At 44.2% G+C, this 25,675-nt stretch overlaps 2 protein-coding genes across 3 annotated transcripts in view; one reads left to right on the top strand and one right to left on the bottom strand.

Annotated features, from left to right (window-relative positions):
* Window positions 1–25,675, top strand: part of LOC6536841 (octopamine receptor beta-3R) — a 37,904-nt gene that overhangs the window by 10,612 nt on the left and 1,617 nt on the right. The window contains exons 2-8 of one of the 2 annotated variants that reach the window (XM_015192479.2): window positions 15,515–16,418; window positions 17,641–17,841; window positions 18,904–19,179; window positions 19,259–19,436; window positions 20,051–21,920; window positions 22,947–23,372; window positions 25,534–25,642. In XM_015192479.2, the coding sequence (XP_015047965.1) occupies window positions 15,880–16,418; window positions 17,641–17,841; window positions 18,904–19,179; window positions 19,259–19,436; window positions 20,051–21,920; window positions 22,947–23,372; window positions 25,534–25,642 (3,599 nt within the window). In that variant the 5' untranslated portion in view covers window positions 15,515–15,879. The remainder of the gene's footprint in view (window positions 1–15,514; window positions 16,419–17,640; window positions 17,842–18,903; window positions 19,180–19,258; window positions 19,437–20,050; window positions 21,921–22,946; window positions 23,373–25,533; window positions 25,643–25,675) is intronic. The other variant, XM_002097375.3, reaches the window with a different exon arrangement.
* LOC6536842 (protein hugin) lies at window positions 8,812–11,823 on the bottom strand. Its single transcript, XM_002097376.3, has 3 exons — window positions 11,544–11,823; window positions 9,860–10,139; window positions 8,812–9,306 (listed from the first exon to the last, which is right to left on the bottom strand). Exons 1-3 carry the CDS (start codon window positions 11,625–11,627, stop codon window positions 9,095–9,097), a joined length of 576 nt encoding a protein of 191 aa, XP_002097412.1. The 5' UTR covers window positions 11,628–11,823; the 3' UTR covers window positions 8,812–9,094.

Genomic DNA, 25,675 nt, shown 5'->3' with positions numbered 1-25,675 from the left:
AGCGCCGGGATTAAAGGTTCCCTCAAATTACTTTACAGTCGAAACTCACTAACTGAATTTCCGCTTTCTGTCTTGCATTTAAAATTATTTATTTAACGTTTAATAATCCTTAGAGTTTCTTAAAATTGTATTTAAGTCATAGCATAATTCCTGTCTAGAAAAGTCCTTGCGCTATTTAAAGTCATATAGGATAACATGTGATGCATTATTTATGGGCCAGATGGTGGTTTGATTTTTAAAAGTTATCCCACAGTTTTGAGCCCCTTTCCACGAACTTGAGCTCTGATTTGGCAGCATTAGCCGGGACATCCAATGTCCGCCTACGCGGCGAACACGTGACATTCTGCGGCCCAGCCACTTATGGCCTTCATATTTATTGCAATAGTTGCAGACCAACAACAATGTGTGGGTGCCTGGGTGTGTGGGTGGTCGAGTCGTGAGTAAAAGTTAAATGAAGCTGGCCAAGGACCCACCCTGAAATCTCGAGTACGTCCTTGTCTGTCACCGTTAACGCTTCAATGATTCTCCATTCTCCCATATTGACTTTTCCATTTCCCTTACCCCCTTCTAACGTGACCCACCCACTACCAAATTGAACTCAAATGAAATAGTGAAAACCTTTATTTAGTGGCTTTTTTGTTTGGCTAACGAATTTAATTGCATTCTATTTCTCAAAATGAGTCAGCTGAGAAATGCCGTGCATCACAGGATGCGGCGTAAAGTTTAAGGTCATAAAAATTAATTAAAAACAATTTACCAGCTGGGCGCACGTACCAAGCGGCGTATGAGTAATTTTCTGGGCAAACACAACCCCTTCTGCTTTTCAGCATTTTTTCCTCTATTGTTTTCATAGTTTTTTGTTTGGTTATTTCTTTTAATTAGCGCGTGCGGTTTTGATGCGTGCCGCCCCCGCCCCCCACAGAAATTTGTAAGCCCCAAAAGGCAGCCAACAATTCCCGCAGCACGCTTTTTTGCACAGTGCACGGAATTGCTTCACAAGCACTTTATGCTAATGTTTTTTGTCTTCCCCATCGCATTACGAGGGGCAACAGAAATGTAGAAATGCGAATATATGAACATTATATGCAGAAGGGATCGTTAATATCAAAGGAACGGCAAGTAAATGGGTGTACGAGTACGCTGTTTAAATTCGTTGGTCAACATTTTCGTACCGCATGGCACAAAATGTGAATAACAAAATGGAATAATGCGAAAAACACCAGAAGTGGTGGGAAAAAACAAACTACAGCAGCCTTGGCTCAAGCGAATGCAAATTTTTGGCGGCGTTTTCAGGGTCTCTCTGCCGCCATTGTTTGTTGATGTTGGGGCCATAAATTCGGGCCATGTGAAAGGAAAAGTTTCTAGCAACAACAAATCAATAAAACTGCCATCAAGTGCCAGCAATCCAGCAATGAAAACTAGCCCTAAAGCCACTTTCCCCAACTCGGCAGCCAGTTGGTTTTAAGTTTCAGTTTTTTTCCCCCACTTATCCTCTTTTCACATTGCCTATATTTATGCATATATTTATGCTGTAGGTGGTACCATTTCAGTATAATAATCTAAACTAAAGCCAAGTGAAACAAAACAACGTGCAAAACTTTTCTCGGACCTAAAATTTATGTTGCTTTCGAAGGGACAGAAAAATAAACCCATTTAAACTGTTTAATATAGAGGGTAGTTAAATTACGTATACACAAATAAATTATGGCACAAACATAAAGGTAGTAAATTCAGTTTATGGTCTAAATTCGAACAAAGGTTTGTTCCAACTAGCCCAGCCTCCAAATGAAGATGTTGATGATGACTCATAAAGTAATTTCAAAGTTTTCTTTGGAAAGTCATTAAAGTTGTATCACAAAAGTTCTAACTATTAAAGATCAAACTTCGATGATAACTTCTAACAAGTTCATAATGCAAATGGCTCCGATGCAAGAGGAATTGAATAACTACCAGCTTTAAACTAACGAATTGGCAAGAATTTTTGCAATTTGGCAGTCATAACTTAGAAATTGTCAGAAAATAATTTCAAAGGCTAATGAAGTAATTATTCTGCAAGAATGTACAACATATATCTACATAATCACGCTAATCCAGTTAGCTATCGTTTATCTTCACATTTTTTTGAGACTTGGCTCCTCTTTTCCCTTCATTTGCCTCATCAGCAGCGTTTGTGTGCTTGTCGTGGCCTTATAAATAATTTGGGGCAGGATAAAAAAAAGAAAGAAGAGGGAATAAAACATCAGAAACAGTTCATTTAACTTAAATTGCTCGGTAATTGTGCTCAAATGTTTTGTAAATTTGCTCATTAAGTGCAACAAATTCGGTCTGTAGCTTATTCCGGACGTTGAGTGCAATTAGCTGAGCGTTTAAAAGTTGACACTTTAAGCGCTTTCTGATGGGTGCTCCCCATCGCTCTCTCCCCTTCAGCTGTCAATATGCAACCGAAATGGCCAACAGTAGCGGTCACAATGTGGCACGCCCCCCGGCCACGCCCATCGGTTGTGTGGCGGGGGCGGGGACAAACGGAAGTGACCCATCGACTCGCACAAGAGCAATTAAAAGTCGCCAAGCGACCCGAGAGCCGGGAAAGCTCATTTGCATATGACCAACGTCATAATCACCTCATAATTGGCATGCATCACTATTAAAGCCACGTCCTGCGAACGAAATATGAAATTTAGAAGGTGTGGCAACAAAATTCAACCAATAACCCTCTAAAAAGTTAATTACCAACGGGAGCGTGTGTTTTCCAAACTGCCAAACACCCAAACAACCACTGATCCTGCAATCTGCTCCTGTCAGTTTGGCTCCAAAATGGTAGCAATTTATTATAATTATTTGTAGCCGTGCAATCGAATCGAATGGCGGTCTTCTGAACAGGAAACGAGCAATAGGCTGTCAATTATGGATGTCCGTTAACAAAGTCCGCCTGAGTGGCAGGGTCATCTATCAATAAACCCATAATCGACCCTCAAAACAGAAGGTCAGTGCCAAAAGGCAAAGAATTGTGGGTTCGCTTTGGGTTGTGGTTAGTGCCATTTCACATTTCACATTGTCACGCAATCCGGTCGAGTGCTCAATGCCCTCTGCCATGCATTTTTCATTCACTGAATTTCTACCCGTCCATTGCACCTGAATTTGATTTTTGCAGGTGATTTATTTTTAAGCCACTTGTCCGGCCAAATTAGCTTTGTAACATCCAGCTGACATTGAAGTGGATGAATACAAACAATTCTTGCAATTTCATTGCACAGTTTTAGAGAAAGAAATTAAATGAAGTGTATTAGATAGATTGTGTTTACATTTGAGAGCTTGAGTTTAATGGCTATAAATATAAAATATCTAGGACTGACTCAGATGAATGCCGAATTTAATGGCTATAAATATAAAATATCTATTATTGAATGCCGATGTATATCCCAAGGCGTGACAGAAATATATATTTAATATAAGAACACATATAAATAGAATTTTTATTAAACGTTTTGGCATTCAATTTATATTCCTTAACGGTAATTGGTTTTCTGAACAGATAGTGTTCTCTAATAACAGGTTGTTCACACTATAAACTAATGCGTACACTTAATGAGTTCAATTCGGGTGTTTGAATCTAACTGACTCGCTACTGCGAGGGCATCGCCTTTTATTCATTCTTACATAGGTTCTTATCATCTAATTATATAATGCAGCGCTTGTAAGACGCTACAGTCTGCGTTGGTCAATGCAGCTGAAGTTTATCTTAAATCTATATTTGTGACCTATGACCGCGCTAATCACCTCCCGCGTGATCATATCTCTTAACACTTTGGCAATAGACCCCTGCAATCGTACTTATCTGTAGTTGCCACTTATGTTGTCCCATGCCATGTTTATTGCAGCCCATAAATAGAACATATTTATAGTTTGTCTACTTATCATGTCTAAACACATCTTTAGGTCTTATCATTTTGCTCCACATGAAGTGTAGATATTTAGTACAGCTTTATTTAAAGCAGACCGCAAAAAATATAAATAGAGGTAAACCTGTCTTGGTTTTATTATGTTTCGTATTTAAACTAGAACTTCCTTATGGATACTTAAACTATTTATATCTTTAATTCATTAGTCAGAATTTAAGCAAACACACGAGCCAACAGTCGCTTTGCGTGCTGAATCATTTAATTTTTCTCATTACCTGCTCCGCCGGCTTGGGGCAAAAGAACTTGGCACGCCAAGTGGATCCCAAGGGGAAAACTATGGAGCTGGAAAACTGGGGCGCGATACATGAATCCACGATACAATTAATGGCCGTCGGGAGGCCGCATTTGATTTGTATTTATATTAAGCAGGCGGAGCACGAAACTGATTTTCGCCGGGAAACTGGGGAGCTGGGAAGCGCGGAATGGCCAAATGAAATCGAACAAATATTTATAACCCAATGTGTACCAACTTCCAGCGCCGCCTGTCAGCCTGTCAGTCCAGCTGAGACCCACTTGGCAGGAGCAGCAGGAGGAGCAGCTCCAAAAGTGGCCGTGGCATTGGCAGTGGCAATGGCAGTGGCAGTGGCAGGAAAAGTCACGCCAGGATGGCTACCGGGTGAACTGGCGTAATTGAAAGCGACTTCCTTGCGAGCTCTTGCTCTCAAGGACGACCCCAATCGCATTCGCATCCTTGTGGCGCCAGTTTATTGGAATCGGTCTGCGGCCGGACGATTATCTGATTGCTGGCGCGGCACTATGTACATTTAAGCCATCGCCAGCCATTTGGCCATCCTGATGTGGCATGTAATTTGATTATATGCAGGTCTCTGTGTCCAGCACCACAATGTTTGCCTAATTGACGGTAATTAAACGAAAACGAATAGGGCGGGCTGACACTGAGCAGTGAGCAGTGGCCCAGAGTGTTGGCAAATTCGCCACATCAGCCAGAATGTCATAGGCAAATTGATGGATGATGACTGGGGGTTCAAGCCCGGAGCAACTCAGTCATGCGTGATTGGGCGTGGATTGTTGGGGCTGGTCATGATGCAGATTCTGCCGAGTCACTGGCATATTAAATAAAAATCAACAGAACAAAGTGTTGCACTCTGACACAGCAAGTGTGTAGGTGCCTGCAGCTACAGTCGATCCCCACTAAGTAAAACTTCAAGTGAGCACCCTTAAATTGTATGGCAGTTTAACGGTATAACTTTGTCAAATATCCGCAACTTTGAACTTTCATAACTCAAACGTCTCCATGGCGCAAATTAAGTTTTTTGCGCCAAATTACTTAGGTATAACAGTTTTAATGCCCAGTAAAAGCTAGTTACAAATTGCTCACTTAAGTCACTTTAATAATAATCATCTATGTTTTTCAATGTAGTTGTTTCTCAAGAAACTGTTTCATTTTCGAATATCTGTCATAATTTTGTGAACTTATAGCAATAACCATTACCAGCTGACACATTTCAAATCATTTAAGTTGAAGTTATTACAACATCGCCAGTGAGATTTGACAAATGAGTACTTGACATTGGTACAAGTCAGCCTGCATGATATTTTCAATAGACATTTTGAAAAATGAAACTCCACATGTCACACATCCTCTATGGAATACTGCAGAATAGTGTTATATTTCGCAACGAAGAATTCCGACAGTAAATCATGGCAGGAATCGGAGTCCTTTACTGGGGTCTCGGAAATGCCAATGTCAGTGGCACCGTCAGCGGCCACGTCAAAGCCACTGCCATTGCCAAGAGGCCACTGACGCGTATTGCCAAAAACTGGATTTTTCGATTGGTTTTCGGTCGCTATTGTGCCCCCTGGGTGGTGGTGACCTCGTGCTCCTCCTCGGAAGGCCTCAATTGCAGCAGCAGCAGCAGCAGAGCAGGAGCAGGAGCATTGTGTTGGCATTGCTGTTCTGCACGAGTATGTGTGTGCTAATGTGGCTGCTGCATTTGCAATTTCTAAATTCCCGATGCCATGCAAGGGCAGCAAAAATTGCACTGGCAACAACAGCCAGTCCATGGAAATGGCTAAAATACTCAAAAAAGGAAAAGGAGGAAAAACTTGCAGCCTTAGTTCGCTGCAAAGCTGACGGAGGCGTCGCCCACCTGTCCGTCACCGGATTTATAGCCAAGAGCTCTTTGGTTGCTCCACTCCGGCGTAACTGCATTTGGGGCAAGGGGGAATGGCGGATTTTGCCCCCGGATCCATTCCAAACTTTTTGGTATTTGGCTGAGGGTCAGAGCCGAGGACTATGTGTACTTTGGCAGTACAGAAATAGCAAAAGCCGTATGAAAAGTTTATCAGTACCGAAACGAAATAGTTGGAGGGAAGACTTCGGAAATCCCATAAATGTTGGCCATATATTTTTAAATTTCTAAGTGAAAAGAACTTGGAGCAGAAGAAAATTGTAAGGATTTCATTGCTAAACAAAGATTATACGAAAAGTTTTATAATTACTTTCCGTTGGCTGCGTGGATACTTAACGATAATGACGGTGGTATACCTTTCAAAACTCGTTACTTTAATGTCTGATTGACAGTTTGACTAGCTAACGCTGGCAATTAAATGTGTTCCTAACCAATTGCCTGTCAAGTTGCTTGCAACCTCAAAGTAAGCCAAAGTAAGTGGGTGCAGGGTGTATTTTAGGTCACTCAAGAAAGACGATAATCTCGAATTATCAATCACTTCGACAGGTCGGTAGCCTCTACTAATTAATATTAGATGCCAGAATCCCGATAAACTCACTGCCATTATGCAGGTGTACTCAAGAACATCAAAGTGCCCGCAAACACACAATACTTGGGCACATAAATAATCTTGCCCGCTTTTGTGGCCAAAACACACACACACACACAAAGCCAATTTGAAGCCCTTTTCGGCTTGGCTGAAATTTGATTAAGAGAGTGCCACACCCACTGAAGGGGGCCGAAAATGGGGCCATCAATTTAAATCAGTCCGTTGCGGTTCCATAAATAAGGGTTGTACTCGAAGCTGCGAGACTTGCGCCATATTAGCACACATTTTTAACAATTCTCCTTGATGGTCGAGTTCGCTCTTGGCCAAGTTAAGTGAGCCAAACAGACAGATATCGAAACAATCCGCTGCCAGGCCGGATAAATGAAGGTTTCAACCGGAATGCCGCCGTTTAATCAGGCAAAGTGATTTCGCCTTACACGCACTCACGCGCGTACTTAGGCACAATCAACTTATCATTTTGCCCATATGCATGTATCTGTTAGCCAGATAGACGGGAACCTCGGGCCGGAGGAGCCCCGAACAGGACATGGAGAGGACTCCTCCACGCCCACGCCCACGCCCACACCCAAACCCACGTCGACAGGAAGCCGGAGCAGAAGCCAGCTGATGTTAATACTAAGGTAGTTTAACCTTACGCAACGAACCGACTGTAAATCTACGCCTGCTATCATGCAAAGTTCCTGCCGATTCCCAGTCCCATACACTTTCAAAAATACTAATCAAATTAAAGAATATTTTAAAATGTTGCTGAAAAATATGATCATTTAATTGTAGTTCTCAGATGGCTCTTAATCTTACATTTATATTCAACTTTTAGCTGGTAGTGAATGTATATTATATTGAAACAATACAAATAGAAAAACATTGTATTTTTTTAAAGTGCAGCACGCTTTTTACCGAGCCTTCATGTGCGTGTCTGGCTCGCGACTTCTTCCTCGATTGCTCCTTTTTTGGTTCATTTTCCCCCAGAGGTGGAGATAAATTTATTACCATTTTGCAGTTATAATGTTTCAATATCTCGTTTGGGGCGAGGCGGTCGGAAGCCTGGCCTGTGTGGCCATTATCGCAATTTAGGCACGATTCATGCACATATATATCCTCTGCTTAGCTGCTCCTTGGATTGCCGACTACGTGATGTATGATCCATCCCAGGATGCAGACGAACCCTACACCTACGGTCGGGGTTCGGGGTTCGGGGCCCACTTCAAATGGTTAAGTTCCAGTCTTTCCGCAACCACCTGGGGTCAATAATTGGAGCTGGCATAAGCTGGGATTGTGGATCACGGCCACTGGAGCGGTTGGGTAACGCTTGGTTAGGCCAACTAATTGGCATGTGGCAAGTTTCTAATGAGTTGCAAAAACTTCCAGCTGCTGAGACTCTGCAAAAACAGCTGCGTCAGCCAGAGTTAGCATTGGAAATGGAATTAAATGACTTTCCGTTTTAATTTATTACAAGATTAAAGCATCAAGCATTGTGGCATTAGAAAAATAAAATTAAGGGAAATTCTCTTATATGCTTTAAAGATTAGATAGTCCTGGTTACGATTACAGAATTCAATACACAGCAGTGAATATTATTTAATGCATTTATAAAAGTTAAAAATAATCTTATAAAGGCCTCCCTACATGAATACCTTAAATTACAGTTTTCCACTGCAAAAACATTCATAAAATGTTTCCTTTTCAGCATTCATTGCAAGCCCCGCACAATTTTGTATGCTTCATCGGGCCAAATAAAGCCAGAAGCTTTTGGCCGGGCCAAATATGTGGCACTGGGTTTTTAAAGGGGGCGGCAAGGGAACCGAGATATTTTATCACTCAAAATGCACGCATGGGCCAACTGCAAGCGGCAGTTGCCATGGCCAACACTCATGGGCGATTTTGTGGCAACGGATGCTGGCCGCATTTTTCCAATTTACGCGCCCTATCACTGGTTATGAAATTCTCATAAATTTAACTGGGAAATGGCCATATAGTATATTGTGAATATAGAACTCCAGTAAGCGCAGGTCGTTCATGAAATTGCCATGTTTATTTGATTCCCGGCTCATTTGGGTAGCAAAATCGCGGCGTGGCAAGTCAATAGAACTTTTGGGGGCTGCACAATTTATTTAAATAAATAATAAATATATGTACTGTATATACACATCATTAGTTCCTCTCAAATCAGGGTTATAGCGCTGGTAGCTAGTAGTCATTCACTATGCATATATGTGGATTAATTTTGCGTCGCGTCGAATTCAGCTGGCCATTATGGGTTGGTTATGTTAGCTCGAGGCCCAGTCGCCTGGCCTCAACCTTGTCCTGGGCTCGTCCACCGTCCTCAGTCCTCAGTCCGATTCCGTGCCATGTCCTCGCGTCCTTGTCGTGACTCAATCGCCACCGCACACTTGAGCACGTTTGCCCAGGCGTGGCTTGAACGGCACCGATTTCTTAACCATGCGCTGCATGAACTGCCCGCCGATGGCCTCCTCGCCGCCCGCCATTCCCGTCGCCCCCTCGGCGTCCAGGAGTCGCCAGGAGTCAATGCTGCGGCCAAGGCGTGGCGTCCGCACGCGATAAGCGGGCTCCCCATTACTCTGCACTGTCCAAATGGAAATAGAAGGAATACTTCATAATGCATACGAGTTGTGATAAAGAAAATAAGAATGTTGAATTTCAAAAATTTTTGGATTATTTTAAAGCCTTGGGAGTCACATAGAAGAATGGACTTATACATTTAAACAGCCTTGAAGATAGTTAAGTACTCTTTTGCATGAGATCTTCAGATATTGTGAAGGCGAAAAAGATACAAACTTCAGCGACTTTTGTACAATTTTCGACATTAAGAATGGAATTTGTTCTCCTTACTGAATACGCTGTTTTAATATAAATATGGCTTGTGAAGTTGAGCAACGACATGCATATTAAATGGCAATACGATTTTCGTATTATGTTTTCCTCTGTGCAAAAAATGAGAAAAAAGCTTATGCATTAAGTATGCCAACACGATGGAGAATGGTGGCGTGAAATGGAAACGTGATTGGGGAACCAATTAGAAGGACTTCCCCGAATGCATATATCCTTCACATTTCAGCACGTGTCCATCCCGACTGGATGTTGCGTATACGCAGTGTGATCCCTTCTAGGCAACTTACGCTGTCGCAGCTTTTGGAGCAGCAGGTAATAGGTCAGTGGCGGCATGCTGTCCAAATCGAATTCCTGGCCCTGTGGCGGCACGGCAGCCACCTGCATGGTGGCACTGGCCTTCTGGGCCAGGCTATTCTCCTCCAGCTCGTCAATGATGTCAGTCAGCTCTTTGTAGTCGCCCATGGCGCGCTTTTGGCGTGCCTCGCTCAACGCTGCAGAAGCTGGTGATGATGATCCTCTGGCAGAGCCGACGCTGATGTGATTTCCCAAATCCAGTTTGCTCGTGCCCTGCACAAATAAAAAATGCCATAAAAGCCGAGCACAAAAAATACGGACACGGGAGGTATGGGGAAAAGAAGGAGCTAAATATTTCAGATATTTCCTTGGAGGATGTTTTTTTTTACCGAGGGTTCCCACGCTGCCAAACTGTCGACACGTGTTAAGTTATTTTTATGCCGCCTATTTATGCTCATACTCGTACGTGAGCTGCACACACACAAAGAAATCCTTCCAACCGACTTGCGTGTGTATGTGTATGGATGTGCGTGTGGTTGTCTGTGGATGTGGATGTGGCTGTGTATGTGAATGTGCGAGTCGAGCACTTTATTGTTTCAATTTACAGCCAGGCATGGAAGGCAGATCAGCGTGTGCCGCTTGATTAGACAACTCAATGTAGATTGAAATGCCAACACCTAAAATCGGCTTGTAAATCGCACTTCGCCCATAAACGCTCACTAAGCGGGTGTCGGCGTTTTGGGCTACACTCAGCAAAAATGCATAGTGTGTACTTTTTACAAACCAATTTAAAATATTTTATAAAGCCCTGAACAGCAATTAGTATTCATTTCTTATTTAAGCTGATTAAAAAAGTGAAAGGTTATAGTCTTAGTGCTCTTATGGGATTTTACTTTAATTTCTTTTAGGAAATTGAGGAAAAAAAATAATTTTTTCTTTATTGCTTTATAACAATTAATTGTTATTTACACCTTTATATGTGTAATATTCTTTGCGATTAAATGAAAAAAGCAAGAGACTTACATAAATAATAGTTCAATAATTTACTTTTATTATTCCCTTTTTGTATTTTCATACTACTGAATATTTTGTTCATGTGCCAAATTTAATATGAAACACTTGTGGCCTCGGTATCAAACGAAATCATTTTGCCTAAGGCCAAATACAACACTACGAATTCCCAACTCAATGAACTATGCATAAGCTTGATATAATTATGTATTTTTGATTAATTAGGGCCTATTGGGCTTTATTAAATTTCCACAGCCAAACATCAAGATAAAGTTATTTTAATTAGTGGTGAGAATAAGTTACGCAACACGTATACGCAGTGTGGCTGGCACTGCAACCGAAATGTTAATTGGATGCCAATTGATTGCCAGCTGGCAAAAAAAAAATAGTTGCAGTATCTGCGAACTAATTGGTAGCACTTCAAGTGCAGTTGACAGAGGGGAAATGAGTGTGCCACAAAATGCTGCAAAGCACACGGCAAAGTGAAAACTTTTCGCCCCAAAATTTCCGTTCCAAAAATCCAAGAATTTCAGCAGCCGTTGGAAATTATCACGCTAAGCTCGCAAACTTGTGCCTGGGCAAATAACACTAATTAAGTGGCGCTTGTTTGGCCAACAAGCCCCGGTACCACTACCAACACTTTTCCCCAGTATGCCAGAGACTCACCTGCAAGGACTTCGCATGACTGCAAACAAGGATGTAGCAGGAAGCCGCGATTAGCAGCAGTGTGCAATAACTAGGACCACACATAACTGGGCTAACTGAGCGTTCTGCGTTCGTTGTTAGGTGTTAGGTGTTTTCTGGCGTTTACGAGCGACTGACCTCCCAGGACAGGACAGGACACTCCGGAAGCGCTGGACCTATTAACTTAATAGTCGGATGATCGAATGGAACCGCGTTGCGCTTTGGGACTGCTTTGCGGGACAACTGATGCCAGGAGCGCGTCAGCTCGCAAGTTATATAGCCAAATGCGAGCGGCCCCATGCGAGCCTGATTAGGTCCCTGATGGACGGGTGCTAAGTGATTTGTTATGCACTCTAATGCCGGCCAAAGGCAGCCCGCTGGTCAGCGTAAACAAGCGAATCAAGCGGCAAATCCCAAACGGAAGCGCCACCAATTTGTCGCCCACATAGCGAGCAAAATGCGAAATGGGATTCGATGAATGACTGGCATTCAAATTGGGAAGCTAATTGTAAAGTTTGCAGTCAAAAAAATTACGAAAAAATCAAATGAGACTTTAATATATATGCATTTAATATAGACCAGATTTCATTTCAATTTCTGAGTTTTTACATCAGTCCGATGATTTTTAAACAGACAGTGCAGGTATTCGTTGATAAGCCCTGAAATATTTTAATATGGCGGCTTAATAAACGATTGTAATGCTTGCTTGCTGATAAATCCACATCGCTTCACAGCCAAAAGATGCGGATTTAACAATATGTCCATAGGTTGTCAAAGGTATGACATGAATAAATATACGCCCAAGGATTATAGCAATATCTTTTTGTTTGTTGTGTCAGTAGAATTAAAATCTGTTGAATAATCAGTAACAATGGGAAGAACGAAATAATTATACTACACTTCGGATAAAAAATCCATAGGTATGTACGAGTATATGTCTACAAAATGTTATTTTTATTCCGAAACATCCTTATAAAACATACATGTCGATTACAAACAAAGTTGAAGGCGATTATTCTTAGAATTTCGAATGGCGGGAAGCGGTAGGAGTCAGGATTTTAATACTATTTCCTTTAAGTGTACCCAGCGTAACCGTGGGGCATCCTGCTTAATGGAAATCTGAGCGCGTGTAAAGTCCATCACGCCTCTGAAGGCGATGGCTTAGGCCCAACACCCACCGCAATGGGGCAATGTCAATGCCGTTGACGCTGCCAATCGATCAATCTTATTTAAATGTTGACAGTTGTCTTCGCATTGTATCCTGTAGCCTGGGGCCTGTTTTGCTTGTGTTGCCTGTGTTGCGGATGGGAAAAGGCTTGGAGAACTCCCCAATCTCGCAGCTGGCTTATTTAAATGCCATTCGTGAGCCGCATTAGGTTCAATTTGCTGGGCAAACATCTTGCACACCTGGCTGCCTGTCAGCAGGCATTTAAAATCAGATTGCGAGCACTGCCGATTGTCGACTGTCAACCGAGAATGGGTCAAGAAGGTAGGCAAATCAAATTTATCATACGCCCCGGAAGATATAAGCTGTGCACACTTGGTCGGGTTTCAATAGCAGTTGGCTGCAAATCACGACGATTTTCAATTATCTAAACTCGGTCCCTGGTCAGACATCAACCATCCATCAATCGAGTGTTTTTCTGGATGCTGCTGGAAAGGCTATCCGTGCATCTGTTGCAGCTGCTGGTCGAGTGTTTATTTGTGCCACTAATTTACACAAACATGACCCGGACACGACCCACACACAAACTCGACCTGGCGATCCCCAGCTGGCATTTATTTATTTACTAACTCTATGTACGTGGGACGACCTCTTTTCCAGCTAAGGCCCTGAAGGATTTATCTATTTGCCAACTGCTGAAAATGTATCCTTGACGGAAAAAAAACAAACAGCGCCATAAAGTTGCGAAAAATGTAATTTGACAAACCCGTATCTGAGGGATTACCTTGCACTGTAGTTCTTCTTTCAATCTATCAACAGATTATATGTGCGAACTAATTGGACAACCAACGCAAAGTGATGCTTCCTTTTGTCGGACAGATAAATAAAACTAAAATGTCGTAATGGAATGTGTCCTTGTACATCGCGATATCAAAAAATAACTGATAAAATGTTGGTTTATTCGCTGTAGCTCACAATGCTATTTAATTAATTGAATGTAGAAGTATGAAATTAGAGCGCAATTTATTTCGGCAAATATAAAATGTTTCGAAATCTCTCTGTCAAATTTTCGTTTGTTAATTTCCGCCCTAGGGCAATTTTCCCATTACAGTATGCAGGGCCTGAAGGATGAAAACCAAATTACATCTCGTTCAGCGAAATTAAATAGTTTCTGCCATGGGAAAATAGTTTATGGTCTTGATAACTTATTTTCAGATGAAAAACAGTAAGCTGATTAATCAATTATCAGTTTGCACAGGGAAGGTGGAAAAGTCAAGGGACACTCAATAAGTAACTGGCCTCAGTGTTTGCCTTTCGAATTTATCAGTGGATCAATTATTTGCTCTTGCTCGCTTTATCAGTTTGCCAATGCTCCGGAGGAGTTAAGTCCTCAAATGGCGCGGCAGATAATGCCCCTCGACGCCCACCGTGTGTCCTTCGTCGAAGGAGCAGGATGGCGAAGGGATTTAATTGAATTAGTCGTGTCCTGTGCGCGCGGCGCTTTGAAGTTTGCACTTTGCACCCCGCCCACTCGAGCTGGGAAGTCGAGGATACGGAGGAGTCCTGTGACCAAGACCCAGCGCACTTTCCGTTCACCCAGCACCAGCACCAGCACCAGAACCAACACGAACCGGGTCCTGTTGACGTTTGCGCTTAGCCGGAGCCCAACTGCCGGAAGGGCAGCGGCTTTGTAAACTTTCCGCGATGCCAATAATTAAGCCAAATAGAGTGTGAGTGGGCCAAAGGACTTTAGACAGTCGAGCGACCAATAAATAATGGCTTGTGAAATGTATAAGCCAAGGATGATAGAGCGCATTGATGTGGTTTAAATCCGAGCATTAAAACATTAAGTTGCCAATCGGACAAGAGGATGTGACCGGATGGTCTGGGCAAACAAGTCGATTCGACAGCTCGACAGCTCAAGGACAACGCAATGCAATTAATTCGGCAAGGTTATCTATTTAAGTACATAAATCCTAAAAAATATTAGATTCAAAACTCTGTGGGACGGGGTGAGGCCAGCAACTACAGTGCGGAGAACAAGTGGAATGAAAACGTGTAGCCAGCGATTTGTCTGAGTGCCAAGGACGGATTTAGCTTCAATTCAATGTTGCTGGGGAAAACTAAAGTGTAAGCACGCTTTCAGCTTTTCCCTGATGATGTGTTAGCTTTTTTACGGCCAAATTGAGTCGCCGAAAGCTTAACATAATAAAAACTTTCAGATTACCACAGATTATGAAGCGTCTTTTGTTTTACTTACAACCGGGGCAAAAAGGATTTTCAGTTTTCACTATGGCAAGGCGTGATGCAGTGGAACAACTTTCCCACTGGCTGCGCAGAGATAATCTCGCTTTAATCTCGCTTTTAAAGCAACAACTGGTCTATATTCCACATTCCACTCTGCAGAAGTGTCAGCACTTGACAGCACCGCTGTCTCGCTGGGAATATAGAAATGCAGACGCATGCCGAGTGCACACACTGCGTATACGCAATACGTTTCTGTTATTTAAATATAGTGTAGCAAAGTTGAAGTGGCGAACTTTTAACGGACGGACATTTGATGGGGCACTGGAGAAACAGCAGAATCACATTTTTGTGTTACTCCGGCACATAAATAGGCAATCAAGCTTATGCCCCCTGTTGAATTTTACTTATGTATGTATGTATGTATGTACATAAAACACCCCGGGCGGCAACCGTTCGAATTCCCATTTTGCCAATTTTCATGCAGTTTCACAGCCTCACACTCGGCGATTATTTCATAAATTATTTATTTATTCATTTGCAGTTCCCGTGTCGCCGACTGTTGCGCGCTTCAGTGCCAAATCGAAGTGCGAATCTCGACTTTTTGCCATTGCGAACAACTCGAACTGGCGCGGATCTGAGCGCGAAAAGCGTCCTGTGGAGGATTGGGAAATGGAGCAGAGAACTACAGTCGGAGCTGTGAGCAAATACTTGAATCGCAGAGGAGCAACATTGGCAACCAGGATGACGGCGAACTTCGGCAGCCTTGTTTGCATTGCAGATTGCAATTACTCGAGTTTCAAATTACGCACAGCAACCGGGACAAAGATAAACGACAAGTACAGCGAAAAAGCATTGGCGGAGCAACTTGAATGAGCTGTGTTTCAATCGGGCTGCGAAATCGAAGAGATGTCAGGGGTTAACGTGGCTGACCTTCTGGCCACGACAATGACATTACCCATAACAGCCGCAGCAGAAGCAGCAACATCACAAGCAGCAACACTCGTTGCAGCTGCAACATCAGCCACCAACAGCAGCCACCTGCAACCTGCAACATTAACAAGCCACATTTTCACGACAGAAGCAGCCAAAACGACGACGACGACGACGAAGCCGACTACGAGCAGTTTGCCTATAACATCGCAATTTGTGGATGCCTCGTTGACTTCGCTATCACTAACAGCCACATCGTCAGATGGCTCCTACTCCTCACCCTTTTCATCCCACTTGCCGTCGGAGTCCACGTTTGAGTTCCTCTCCACAGTCGGTCCAAACATAACGGCCAATGGCAGTGAGATTGCCGTGGATAACCAGGCGGAGCTGGAGGAGAGCTGGCTGGATCTATCGCTGCTGCTGCTCAAAGGATTCATCTTCTCGTCAATTATCCTGGCCGCAGTGCTGGGCAATGCATTGGTCATCATTTCAGTGCAGCGCAATCGAAAGCTGCGGTAAGTCTATATCCAATTACTTTTGTTTCCACCACCGCTGCGCGACTGTAACTGAGTTTAATTGAGGGTCATTGCCGCGAGGGCCACAGGACAATGCAAATGGCAAACAAACAGTGGCACGGAAGGGCGAATCCTTTTCGCCAGCGTAATAAATGTAATTTAAATGAGCGACAAGTGGAATAATAAAGCACAAAACGAAGTTAAATGCGGCACACAAGCCGATCCCAAGCCCATCGCTGCCATGACAGCGTCGCGATGACAGGACGCCCCAGAGTGCAGTGCAAATAAGTGTAGCATACCATTGAGCGCTGCCTCCACCGCCGACCACGCCCCCACGCCCGCCCACGACACCCGTTTAATGTTGCGCAACGTTTATGCCTTCTGCAACGAGGGTAGATGTTGATTAAAGTCTTTATTATCCTGCTAAAGGAGCTTAAAGTGCTCAGATTATCGTTTACTACCCTGGTATAGAATGCACGCAATGCGTTAAGATATTACAAAATGAAGCAGTACATAAAGGAAGGAACAGCTTGACATAAAAGGATCTTTAAAAATGAACAGCCTTTTCTAAATGCACAGCTTAGTTACCAACATAAATACTGGGGAAAATAGTATGTTTGCTTAAGTCATTACAATAAATTATATGTCAACCAATGCATTGGTTATCATTGCAATGATAGGCATCAAAAATAAGTTTACAACACTTTTTTAACAATTTAAATTGCTTATGTGATACGAGTTTCTGTTGTTTCTAATGTAATAAATGTCCCAAAAAAAATTAATGACTTAGGAGCACAACGGTGCTTTCATCTCCGCATAAAAAGCCCCTTAAACCATATTCGCCCCGAAGACAAGATGATAAGTTCACATGCCAGTAGCTTCCAGCTGAAGGTGGCAGCTGCCTGGTGAGTCGAGTGACTTATGACAGCCAAGGAAATTGCTGCATACCGGTGACCTGGTGCCCTCGAAGACCGAAACAGGAAATGGAAATGGAAAGCAGTGGTGCACTGCTTGGCCCACGGAAGGAAGGCCAAAGAGCTTAGTCTACCGGACTCGGCACATATGATGAATGCCATATGCCATTACATTTGGCGTGGCTTTGCACTGTGACGAGTGGTTAGTGGTTAGGAGGTGGGAGTTGGAAGTTGGGAGGGAAGCTGGTCAAATCCCGCCCAGAAACACGCCTCACTCACAAATTCCTGGGCTTTTGTTTCGTTCGCAGGGTGATAACCAATTACTTTGTTGTGTCGCTGGCGATGGCCGACATGCTGGTGGCCCTCTGTGCGATGACATTCAACGCCTCCGTGGAACTGTCCGGCGGAAAGTGGATGTTCGGACCGTTCATGTGCAACGTGTACAACAGCCTGGATGTTTACTTTTCCACGGCCAGCATATTGCACCTGTGCTGCATATCGGTGGACAGGTGAGTGGCCATTTATGTCGCTGTCTATATTAAACGGCTTAAAGTCAATTGTACTGGTCTGAGCCACCGAAGAAAGCCGTTTAGTTCGGCCACAAAACCATTAATCTTGCCCAGATGCCTGGCAACCAAATCACTTTCAATACCATAGTCCGGCGAATTGCCAAGAAGAAACAATTAATTACTATGGCGCGCACATCAAAAGCAAGCATTAGGCCCGTCCGTATGATGAATGCGGCCCAAATGATTTGCAGCTGGCCGAAACGTGGGCGTTCCCCACATTACACCCAAGCCCCACAACCTCCTCCATTCTGTCAAGCCGTTAATTGGCGCCATTCCCACTTGGAAGGCACCAACAGCTGCGATTTTCGGGCTGACCAGTGACCAGCAACAATAGAGGGATGGTCAATGGACACTGGAGGCATGGGCCTTTTGTCTGTTTTAATTAATTTGTGTTTCGCTCACCTTTCGATGGGCCACAAAACATGGCAAGAAACAAAGGAAACTTCAAGCTATCGAAATTAGGAAATTAATGATGGTCACTAACGGAATTATGGCACAAAACTAATAAATCGGTAATTTTTCAAACAATGTTCTTAATCATTACAATATATTGTCTTCCTTTTAAGACACAAGTAGCATTAAGTTGCGATAAAATAATTATGTACAATTATTGTCGGGGTTTCGAATATACGTGCAAGATTAAATAATTAATTTTTATTGCATTTATCAATATATTGATAATTAAAAAGAATACACCACCTTACTTTTACGGATTCCGATAATGAATTCGGTCAAGAGCATTTATCCTTCATTTAAATGCAACAGGATCTTTAAAAGGTTAATAAATCGATTTCTGTGCATGGCAACCTGAGTACCGAAACACAATTATTCAGCCAACCAAAGAGCGATAATCAATTAGTGGGCCAAAAGGACAGGGAGCAGGAGGATAAGGAGGAGGATGAGGATGAGGAGACGGCTGAAAGCCACCTGGCACCTTTGTGCGGAGGACCTGTCCGCAATTCATTTCCATTAATAAAGATGACCCCCTCTTCTGCATAACAGATACTACGCCATTGTGCGTCCACTGGAGTATCCATTGAATATGACACACAAAACGGTGTGCTTCATGCTCGCCAATGTGTGGATCCTGCCCGCCCTCATATCCTTCACGCCCATCTTCCTGGGCTGGTACACGACGGAGGAGCACCTGCGGGAGATTTCCCTGCATCCGGACCAGTGCTCGTTTGTGGTCAACAAGGCCTACGCCCTCATCTCCAGTTCGGTGAGCTTCTGGATACCCGGCATTGTGATGCTGGTGATGTACTGGCGCATCTTTAAGTGAGTTCTTACCCGGATACTCGGTGGTCAATGTGGATGAGTTTGCTTAATTGCTGATCTGTGCTCTGCGGTTTTCCAGGGAGGCGATACGTCAGCGCAAGGCCCTTAGCCGCACCAGCTCCAACATCCTGCTGAACAGCGTCCACATGGGCCACACCCAGCAGCCCACCAGCCTGAGCTATCTGCATCCCAGCGACTGCGATCTGAACGCCACATCCGCCCGCGAGGAGACGCACAGTGCCCTCAGTAACTTGGAGGTGAGTTTGGAAGGTTCATTAAAACTCATTAAATAGTAGCTTTGAAGAAGAACAAAGACAGATTACATTTATTAAAAGCAAACCCAACAAATATACGAGTATTTTGGTGCATTAAATTAGCAGTAAATTCAATTAATCTATAAAATACAAACTATTTGTTGCTGTTTTAAAGAAGTACAAGACGATGAAAATACAATTTAACCCAAAGATGCTTACAACTAGTTCAGATACTTTAAAATGTATCAATAGTATTAAACCAATAAACGCTTTAGTGCTTTCATTTCCTTGCCATTTGGAAGATCACTCAATAGTTGAATAAAACTTTATTGCTTTTTTATTGAGTAAAATTGCTAAAGTAACCGATAGATACACTTTTACAGTAGACTATATATATATAAAAAGACTTTAAAGCCACGCAGCTCATGTATGCAAGTGGGGTACACAGACATCCTGCACTAAAGCTCTTGGCCCATCCTCAATGAACGGATGTGGAGCGATTAGATTAGGTGCTAGGGGGAAGCACTCCGCTCGGGAGTTTTTCCTTTTCCTTTGTGGCTGTGCGTAATTGATGCGCCACCATGACTTCCCTTTGAGTGATTGTCCTTTGCCCACAGGACATGCTGCAGCCGGCCACCGACGAGGACGACGACAGGGACGAGTGCGATGAACTGAGAGTGCCATCGCCGCCGCCACGCCGCCTCAGCCGCAGCAGCATCGATCTGCGAGACTTGGAGCAGGAGCGGTACGAGAAGGTCACCCACACGGACAGTGCTCCCTCGATGATGGCACTGCAGCAGCAGCAGCCCTCCCACAATCAGTTGCAGCCACCGGCGCCAGTGTTCAATCCGCAGATATGGACGGAGGGCAAGATGATCCCTTCGAAGGAGCTCGAAAGGGAGCATCCTCATCCCAATGCCCCGCAACAGCAACTCAGTCTGACCAGCGGCAGTGGGAACAGCGAGCCGGAACCGGAGTCCACCGCCTACCGGGTCTTTGGTGGCCTCAACAGCGACGAGAGCGAAGGCAACGACCTGTACGACACCCACCTGCCGCTGGCCGAGGACAACAAGGAGCTGAAGCGCCTGATCGAGGACAACTATCTGTACTTCAAGCGCCAGACGGGCGGCACCATCATCAGCGGTCCCGGCGGGGGCAAGTACGCCGCACTCAGTGAAACGGACTTCATTCGGCTGAAGGCAGGTGCTGCGGCCTGCGGCCGTAAGGCATTCGCCTCCAGCGACTCGGAGTTCCTGCGCACCATTAGCGAATCGCGGGCGTTGCCAGAGCAGCCAGTGGCCGGGAAAGAGAAGAGCTTCAACATTCTATCTCTGCTGGCCAAGACGAAGCGCTCAAGCACCGAGTGCTTCACCCTGGAGAAGAAACGACATCAGGCCAACTCCGAGGGATCCAGCTTCTTCCGGCGCTCCCGGAACCGGAAATTGTCGCACAGCTACAACGGATGCGGCGGCGGCAAGGAACGCAAACTTGAGCGACGCCAGCGGCAGCACAGCGATACGGACTCCACGCCCAACAAGCCGGACATCCTGCTGGACATCAATGTGCTTAGCGAGCAGAGTGGCGCCAGTGTGATCCAGCAGTTCAGCGACGGGGTGCAGCTGATTGACTTCAGTGAGATGAAGTCACCGCCCGAGAGGATTCGCAGCGACGACGAGCTGGCCCAACTGGCCGATTGCTTTGGGGAGTCACCCCAGCAGCCGGCCACGCCGCCACCATCGTTGTCGCCGCCGGAGTTGCCGGAGCCGAGTGGCCTGCTCATTGCCAGCAGCTCGGAGCTGGCCGAGATCTTTCGATCGCTGAGCTTTCCGCTGGGCCGACCAGCTGGTGCTCCACAGCGCCTGAGCACGCTCAGTGACCAGGTATGCGCCAACTATCTGATGTCCCCACCGAACACACCGGCTCCGCCAGCCATTTCCGTGCCCAACGGAGGTGCCATGGACTCTTCCGCCGCTTCCAACGCGCAGTCGGCGTCCATCAATGTGTACTTCCTATCGCCGCCGCCGCATGCCGCCGCACCTGGTTATACGCCCAGTGACACATCCACGGTGTCCTTGGATGTGGTGACCAGTCTGCCAATGCCCGTTCCAGTGCCGCAGCCAAATCCCCAAATGCCCTCCCAGTCCAACATATCGCCCAAGCCGGAGATCATACTCGATTCTACGCTGTCGCCGGTTGAGGGATGTGGCGATGAGCACCGGGATGTCACGTCGCCACTGTTCAAGCGCAAAGATAGCGCCGGCGATGCGGACGTGAGCGTTTCCGGCAATGGTGGGGCTGGTGGCGTAGGAGGGGTTGGTGGCCGCCAAGGACGCTGCAGCATCCTGGCCGGCTACGATGGCATCCAAACTGTGCGGAAGAGACAGGCGTCCGTGGTGACCTACGACGTGAATGTCATCAACTTCTCGCAGGAGAACAGCGACAGTCGCAGCTACATCCCGATGGGCCGCGTTTCCACCAGTTCCGCAAGTGAGTAGTCATCTGGTCATTGTGTAGACTGTATATTATAGCTCCTGCTTGATTTAAGTAGCTCTCTTAGGACAATTTATATCTGCCCCTATGAAATTCGCTCTGTTTTTGTCAGTTTTCCACGAAAAGTTCAAGTGATTCAATTTTTGCCTACGGCTCGAATTCCTTTGTTAAATTTGGTTTTTTATTTAATACGTATTATATTATATACACAATTTTTTTTTAAGAAAGTATTAAACTCGAAATGTATTTAAATACAAAACATTTAAGCTAAAACAAGAATCCTTTTCATAAATATGAACCCACAACAGATCAAATTTATATATGTATATAATGTTATATTTTTGCTTAAACTTAAAATATGATAACAAGAATTTCATTTAAAATTCTAAATTTTTTTATTTATTAAAATAAAGTAGTTACCTAAAAAGGAAGAGTGCACCGGTACTCTTGTATATTAATGTTCCGCTCAAAAATAGTGCGAATTTCTGAAAATCACAAAGTATCTAAATATGTAAAAAGCCTATAAGCCTATATTGGAAAAGTAAAACTAAAATGCTTTGAATGAAAACATAGTTTACTAGCTAAGTATATTTATTATATATTGACTAGTGCCAGCATTTAGTTAGTTGCACCTGCAAACGAAGACAGAAAGGGACGACCTACTTCCAGAGACAGGGAGCCAACGATGTTGATCTGAATCCTTTCCCTTTTCGATCCCGATCCTTTGCGTTTGCCGGTGCATGGCAGCATGTGATCTAAGAAGTGTCCTCTCGTGTCCTGTGAAATACCCTTTATACATTGTCTACTACTTGTCTCTATCTCTTTATATCTATATCTCTTCCACGCCATTTCGTTGTGTGTTGTATGTGTATATATATGTAAATCGAAATCACCAAATTATGTCCAACCAAACAAACAACTACTTCTACTCCAAAACCAAATCCAATCAATAAAACCCCCAAAATGCCGTGGCCAAATTGAAAATCGAAAATGAAATGAAATGCAACAACCAACTGCAAGCAGAGCACGAATTTTCCAATAAATCCTCGCTGATCCGACGCGGCGGCATCTGCATCTTTGTGGATGAGGAGGAAGCGGAGATCATTGAGCAGCGGCCCCGCGGCATCACCTTCGCCGCGGTGCCCAGTCCGCTGCCCAAATGTCCGCTCTGCGGCGCCGACATCAGCAGCACCACCGGCACTACCGCAAACGCAAACGCAACAGCAAATGCCAACGCCGGCACCACAATCGACACCACAGTAACCACTAGTAGTAAACGTAGTATTCACGAGCCAACTCCAGATCTTGGCCAGGTCCAGGGGCCCAGGTCCTCGTCCAGTTCCACTCGATTCTGGCACAAGCGAACGGCGGCGGTCACAGCATGTTGGCAGCAGAGCAAGAACCGGAAGCGCCGCTTCAAAACCGGATGCAGTCACTGTGGTGCAACCGGTGAGTCTTGTCGTATCCCCTCCTCCCTCCTTCCCCAGTCTCTACGTCTCGCACTCCCTCTGTCTCTTTCTCTCTCGCGCTCTCTCTCTCTGTCGCTCCTTTCTCTATCTCTGTCTTTCTGCTTGTCTCAGCTTCAGCACCTATCTCATTGCTATCCATTATCCATCTGAATCATTCGATTTCCCACAGTCCAAAACATGTGCATTATATTATAATACATGTCATACTTCTAGCGTACTCAGCAACCACGAATTCCACACCACCAATAATTATAGTTACAATATAACCATTCATACATATATTATTATCAGATTATCCCAATTCTATCAAGTCCCATACACTTCGAATTTATTCCCACTGCATAAAAGTTAACATATCAAACATGCGCCTCAATTTCGTATGAAATGTCCTGTCAATCAGGATTGATTATATAATATACAACATTACTGTTCCCAAAGACAGACATAACAAGTTTATATAACTTATTACTCATTTCAAATTTGAGGTTTTTAAAAAAAACTCAAACTAGTTATCATATTCACTGAAAGTAATATTATCCCTGAATATAATATTATCCCTGAACTTAAACTTTCTGCAGTCCCAATCATTTCAACGGTGCTTAACCTAAATATCATTAAATCAACCGTGAAATGAAACCGAAAATAACTGCCCCAAATTTCTGTAGCCCCCAGCAGAAGATTCAACTTCAGTGGCAAGTCCCCACAAAAATGCCAGTTTTTTGGCACCTCCTTATCCGGATACCAAGCTAACCAGCTTAGGCAACTGAATCCGGAGTGTTACACCATCGAAACCTCATGCTTTCTCCACCGCCACCTTTACCTCCACATCCACCTACTCCGCCTCCGCCTCCAACTCCGCCTCCGAATCCTTCACCTTTCGCTGCTCTCATGCTGTACATAATTGCTTCCGTTTGCACGTGCGTTTGCTTTGCTTTATTGCGCCTCCACACAGCCTTTGCATTATGATTTCACCTGGCTGTGGCCATCGCCGAGTGGCATCCATCAAGGGATCCAGGTGGCCAACTGGATGGGTGGTACATGGGCGTTGGGCAATGTGCGATGGGCGAACAAGGGCTATGGTCCGTTGCTTCCTGTTGCTCACTGTTGTCTGTCTGATTTGTTTTTCCTCCTGCCCCCCAGTGATGTTTATGTTTATGTTTGGGCGGGCGCATTGGACTGGATGGATGCGGGAGGATGGGGGATTGTATGTCTTTGTGATAACAAGTGTCCTGTGTAAATATTTTCAATTGTTTGCCTCGTTTTTATTGCTTTTCCCGCACACCCACACGCCTGAGCACCAAGATACTACTACTACACATGTTGGCCTTTCCAGCACTTTAATGACAGTCACTTGCAAGGTGGGCGCAGGGGGGCGGGGTGGTGTGGGTGGTGTGGGTGGTGTGGGGTGAAATGCCATCGATACCCAACAACACATAGCAGCAAAAGTATTACTAATGTCAAAGTTAAACAAGGATACGACCCGACACACACATGGCGTGTACGCAACATGCCTGCATACTCTTTCTCTCACAATAAAACGAACATAAACCGCATTTCCTAGCAACATACACTTAGAGAAAAAAAAAATTAAAATTATTTAAAACATATTGGTTAATATTAGTTTTGAAAAAGTTTTTTTCAAGTATAATATTGTTTACAGACTTTTACACTTAGACAACGCATTGTTTAATTGATTAAATTTTTAAAAAAATGTATAAATTTATTAAATGGATTAGTTAACTCTTAAAAACGTGTTTCTCTGAGTGTACCTTTTCCTAAAACGAAATAATTGCAATGTTCAATTAAACATAAAACGGTATCCCTGAAGGAAATTTCTACACATACCTTTTCTTACCAAACATGATATACAATTTCATATTAGAAGCAATAAACCATAAGGCAAACACATACAACAAGCATAAAATTTATGCCACAATATTAAGCATATTAAACACGATTTAAAAATAAAACCATTTTTCGAGTGCTTTCACACACAGACAACCAGAAATGAACCAGAAAAGTGTCGATTGCAATGACCAAACAAGAAAGACTGCCGGATCGAAACGAATCGATTCGAATTGAACTTAATCAGACAATTGCCTGCTTTCATATCTGTTCTAAACTCTTTATCTGCCCCACAGGCGGCTCAGTGCGACCGGCAAAAGGATGGAAGGCCGAACACAAGGCCGCCCGCACCCTGGGCATCATCATGGGCGTCTTTCTGCTCTGCTGGCTGCCCTTCTTTCTGTGGTGAGTGGTGGTGGTGGTAGGCCTTACGGATGT

The sequence above is a fragment of the Drosophila yakuba genome, chromosome 3R (assembly GCF_016746365.2).
Source record: "Drosophila yakuba strain Tai18E2 chromosome 3R, Prin_Dyak_Tai18E2_2.1, whole genome shotgun sequence".
In the NCBI taxonomy this organism is placed as follows: Eukaryota; Metazoa; Arthropoda; class Insecta; order Diptera; family Drosophilidae; genus Drosophila; species Drosophila yakuba.
This window is presented reverse-complemented; position numbering and strand designations above follow the sequence as displayed.

What these genes read in the sequence shown, in the direction of transcription:
- LOC6536842 (XM_002097376.3), bottom strand. Translation starts at nt 11,627, where the DNA reads ATGTGTGGTCCTAGTTATTGCACACTGCTGCTAATCGCGGCTTCCTGC. An exon ending in GTCATGCGAAGTCCTTGCAG is followed by an intron (nt 10,140 to 11,543) that starts GTGAGTCTCTGG and finishes TTATTTGTGCAG; the next exon opens with GGCACGAGCAAACTGGATTT. An exon ending in GCTCCAAAAGCTGCGACAGC is followed by an intron (nt 9,307 to 9,859) that starts GTAAGTTGCCTA and finishes CCATTTGGACAG; the next exon opens with TGCAGAGTAATGGGGAGCCC.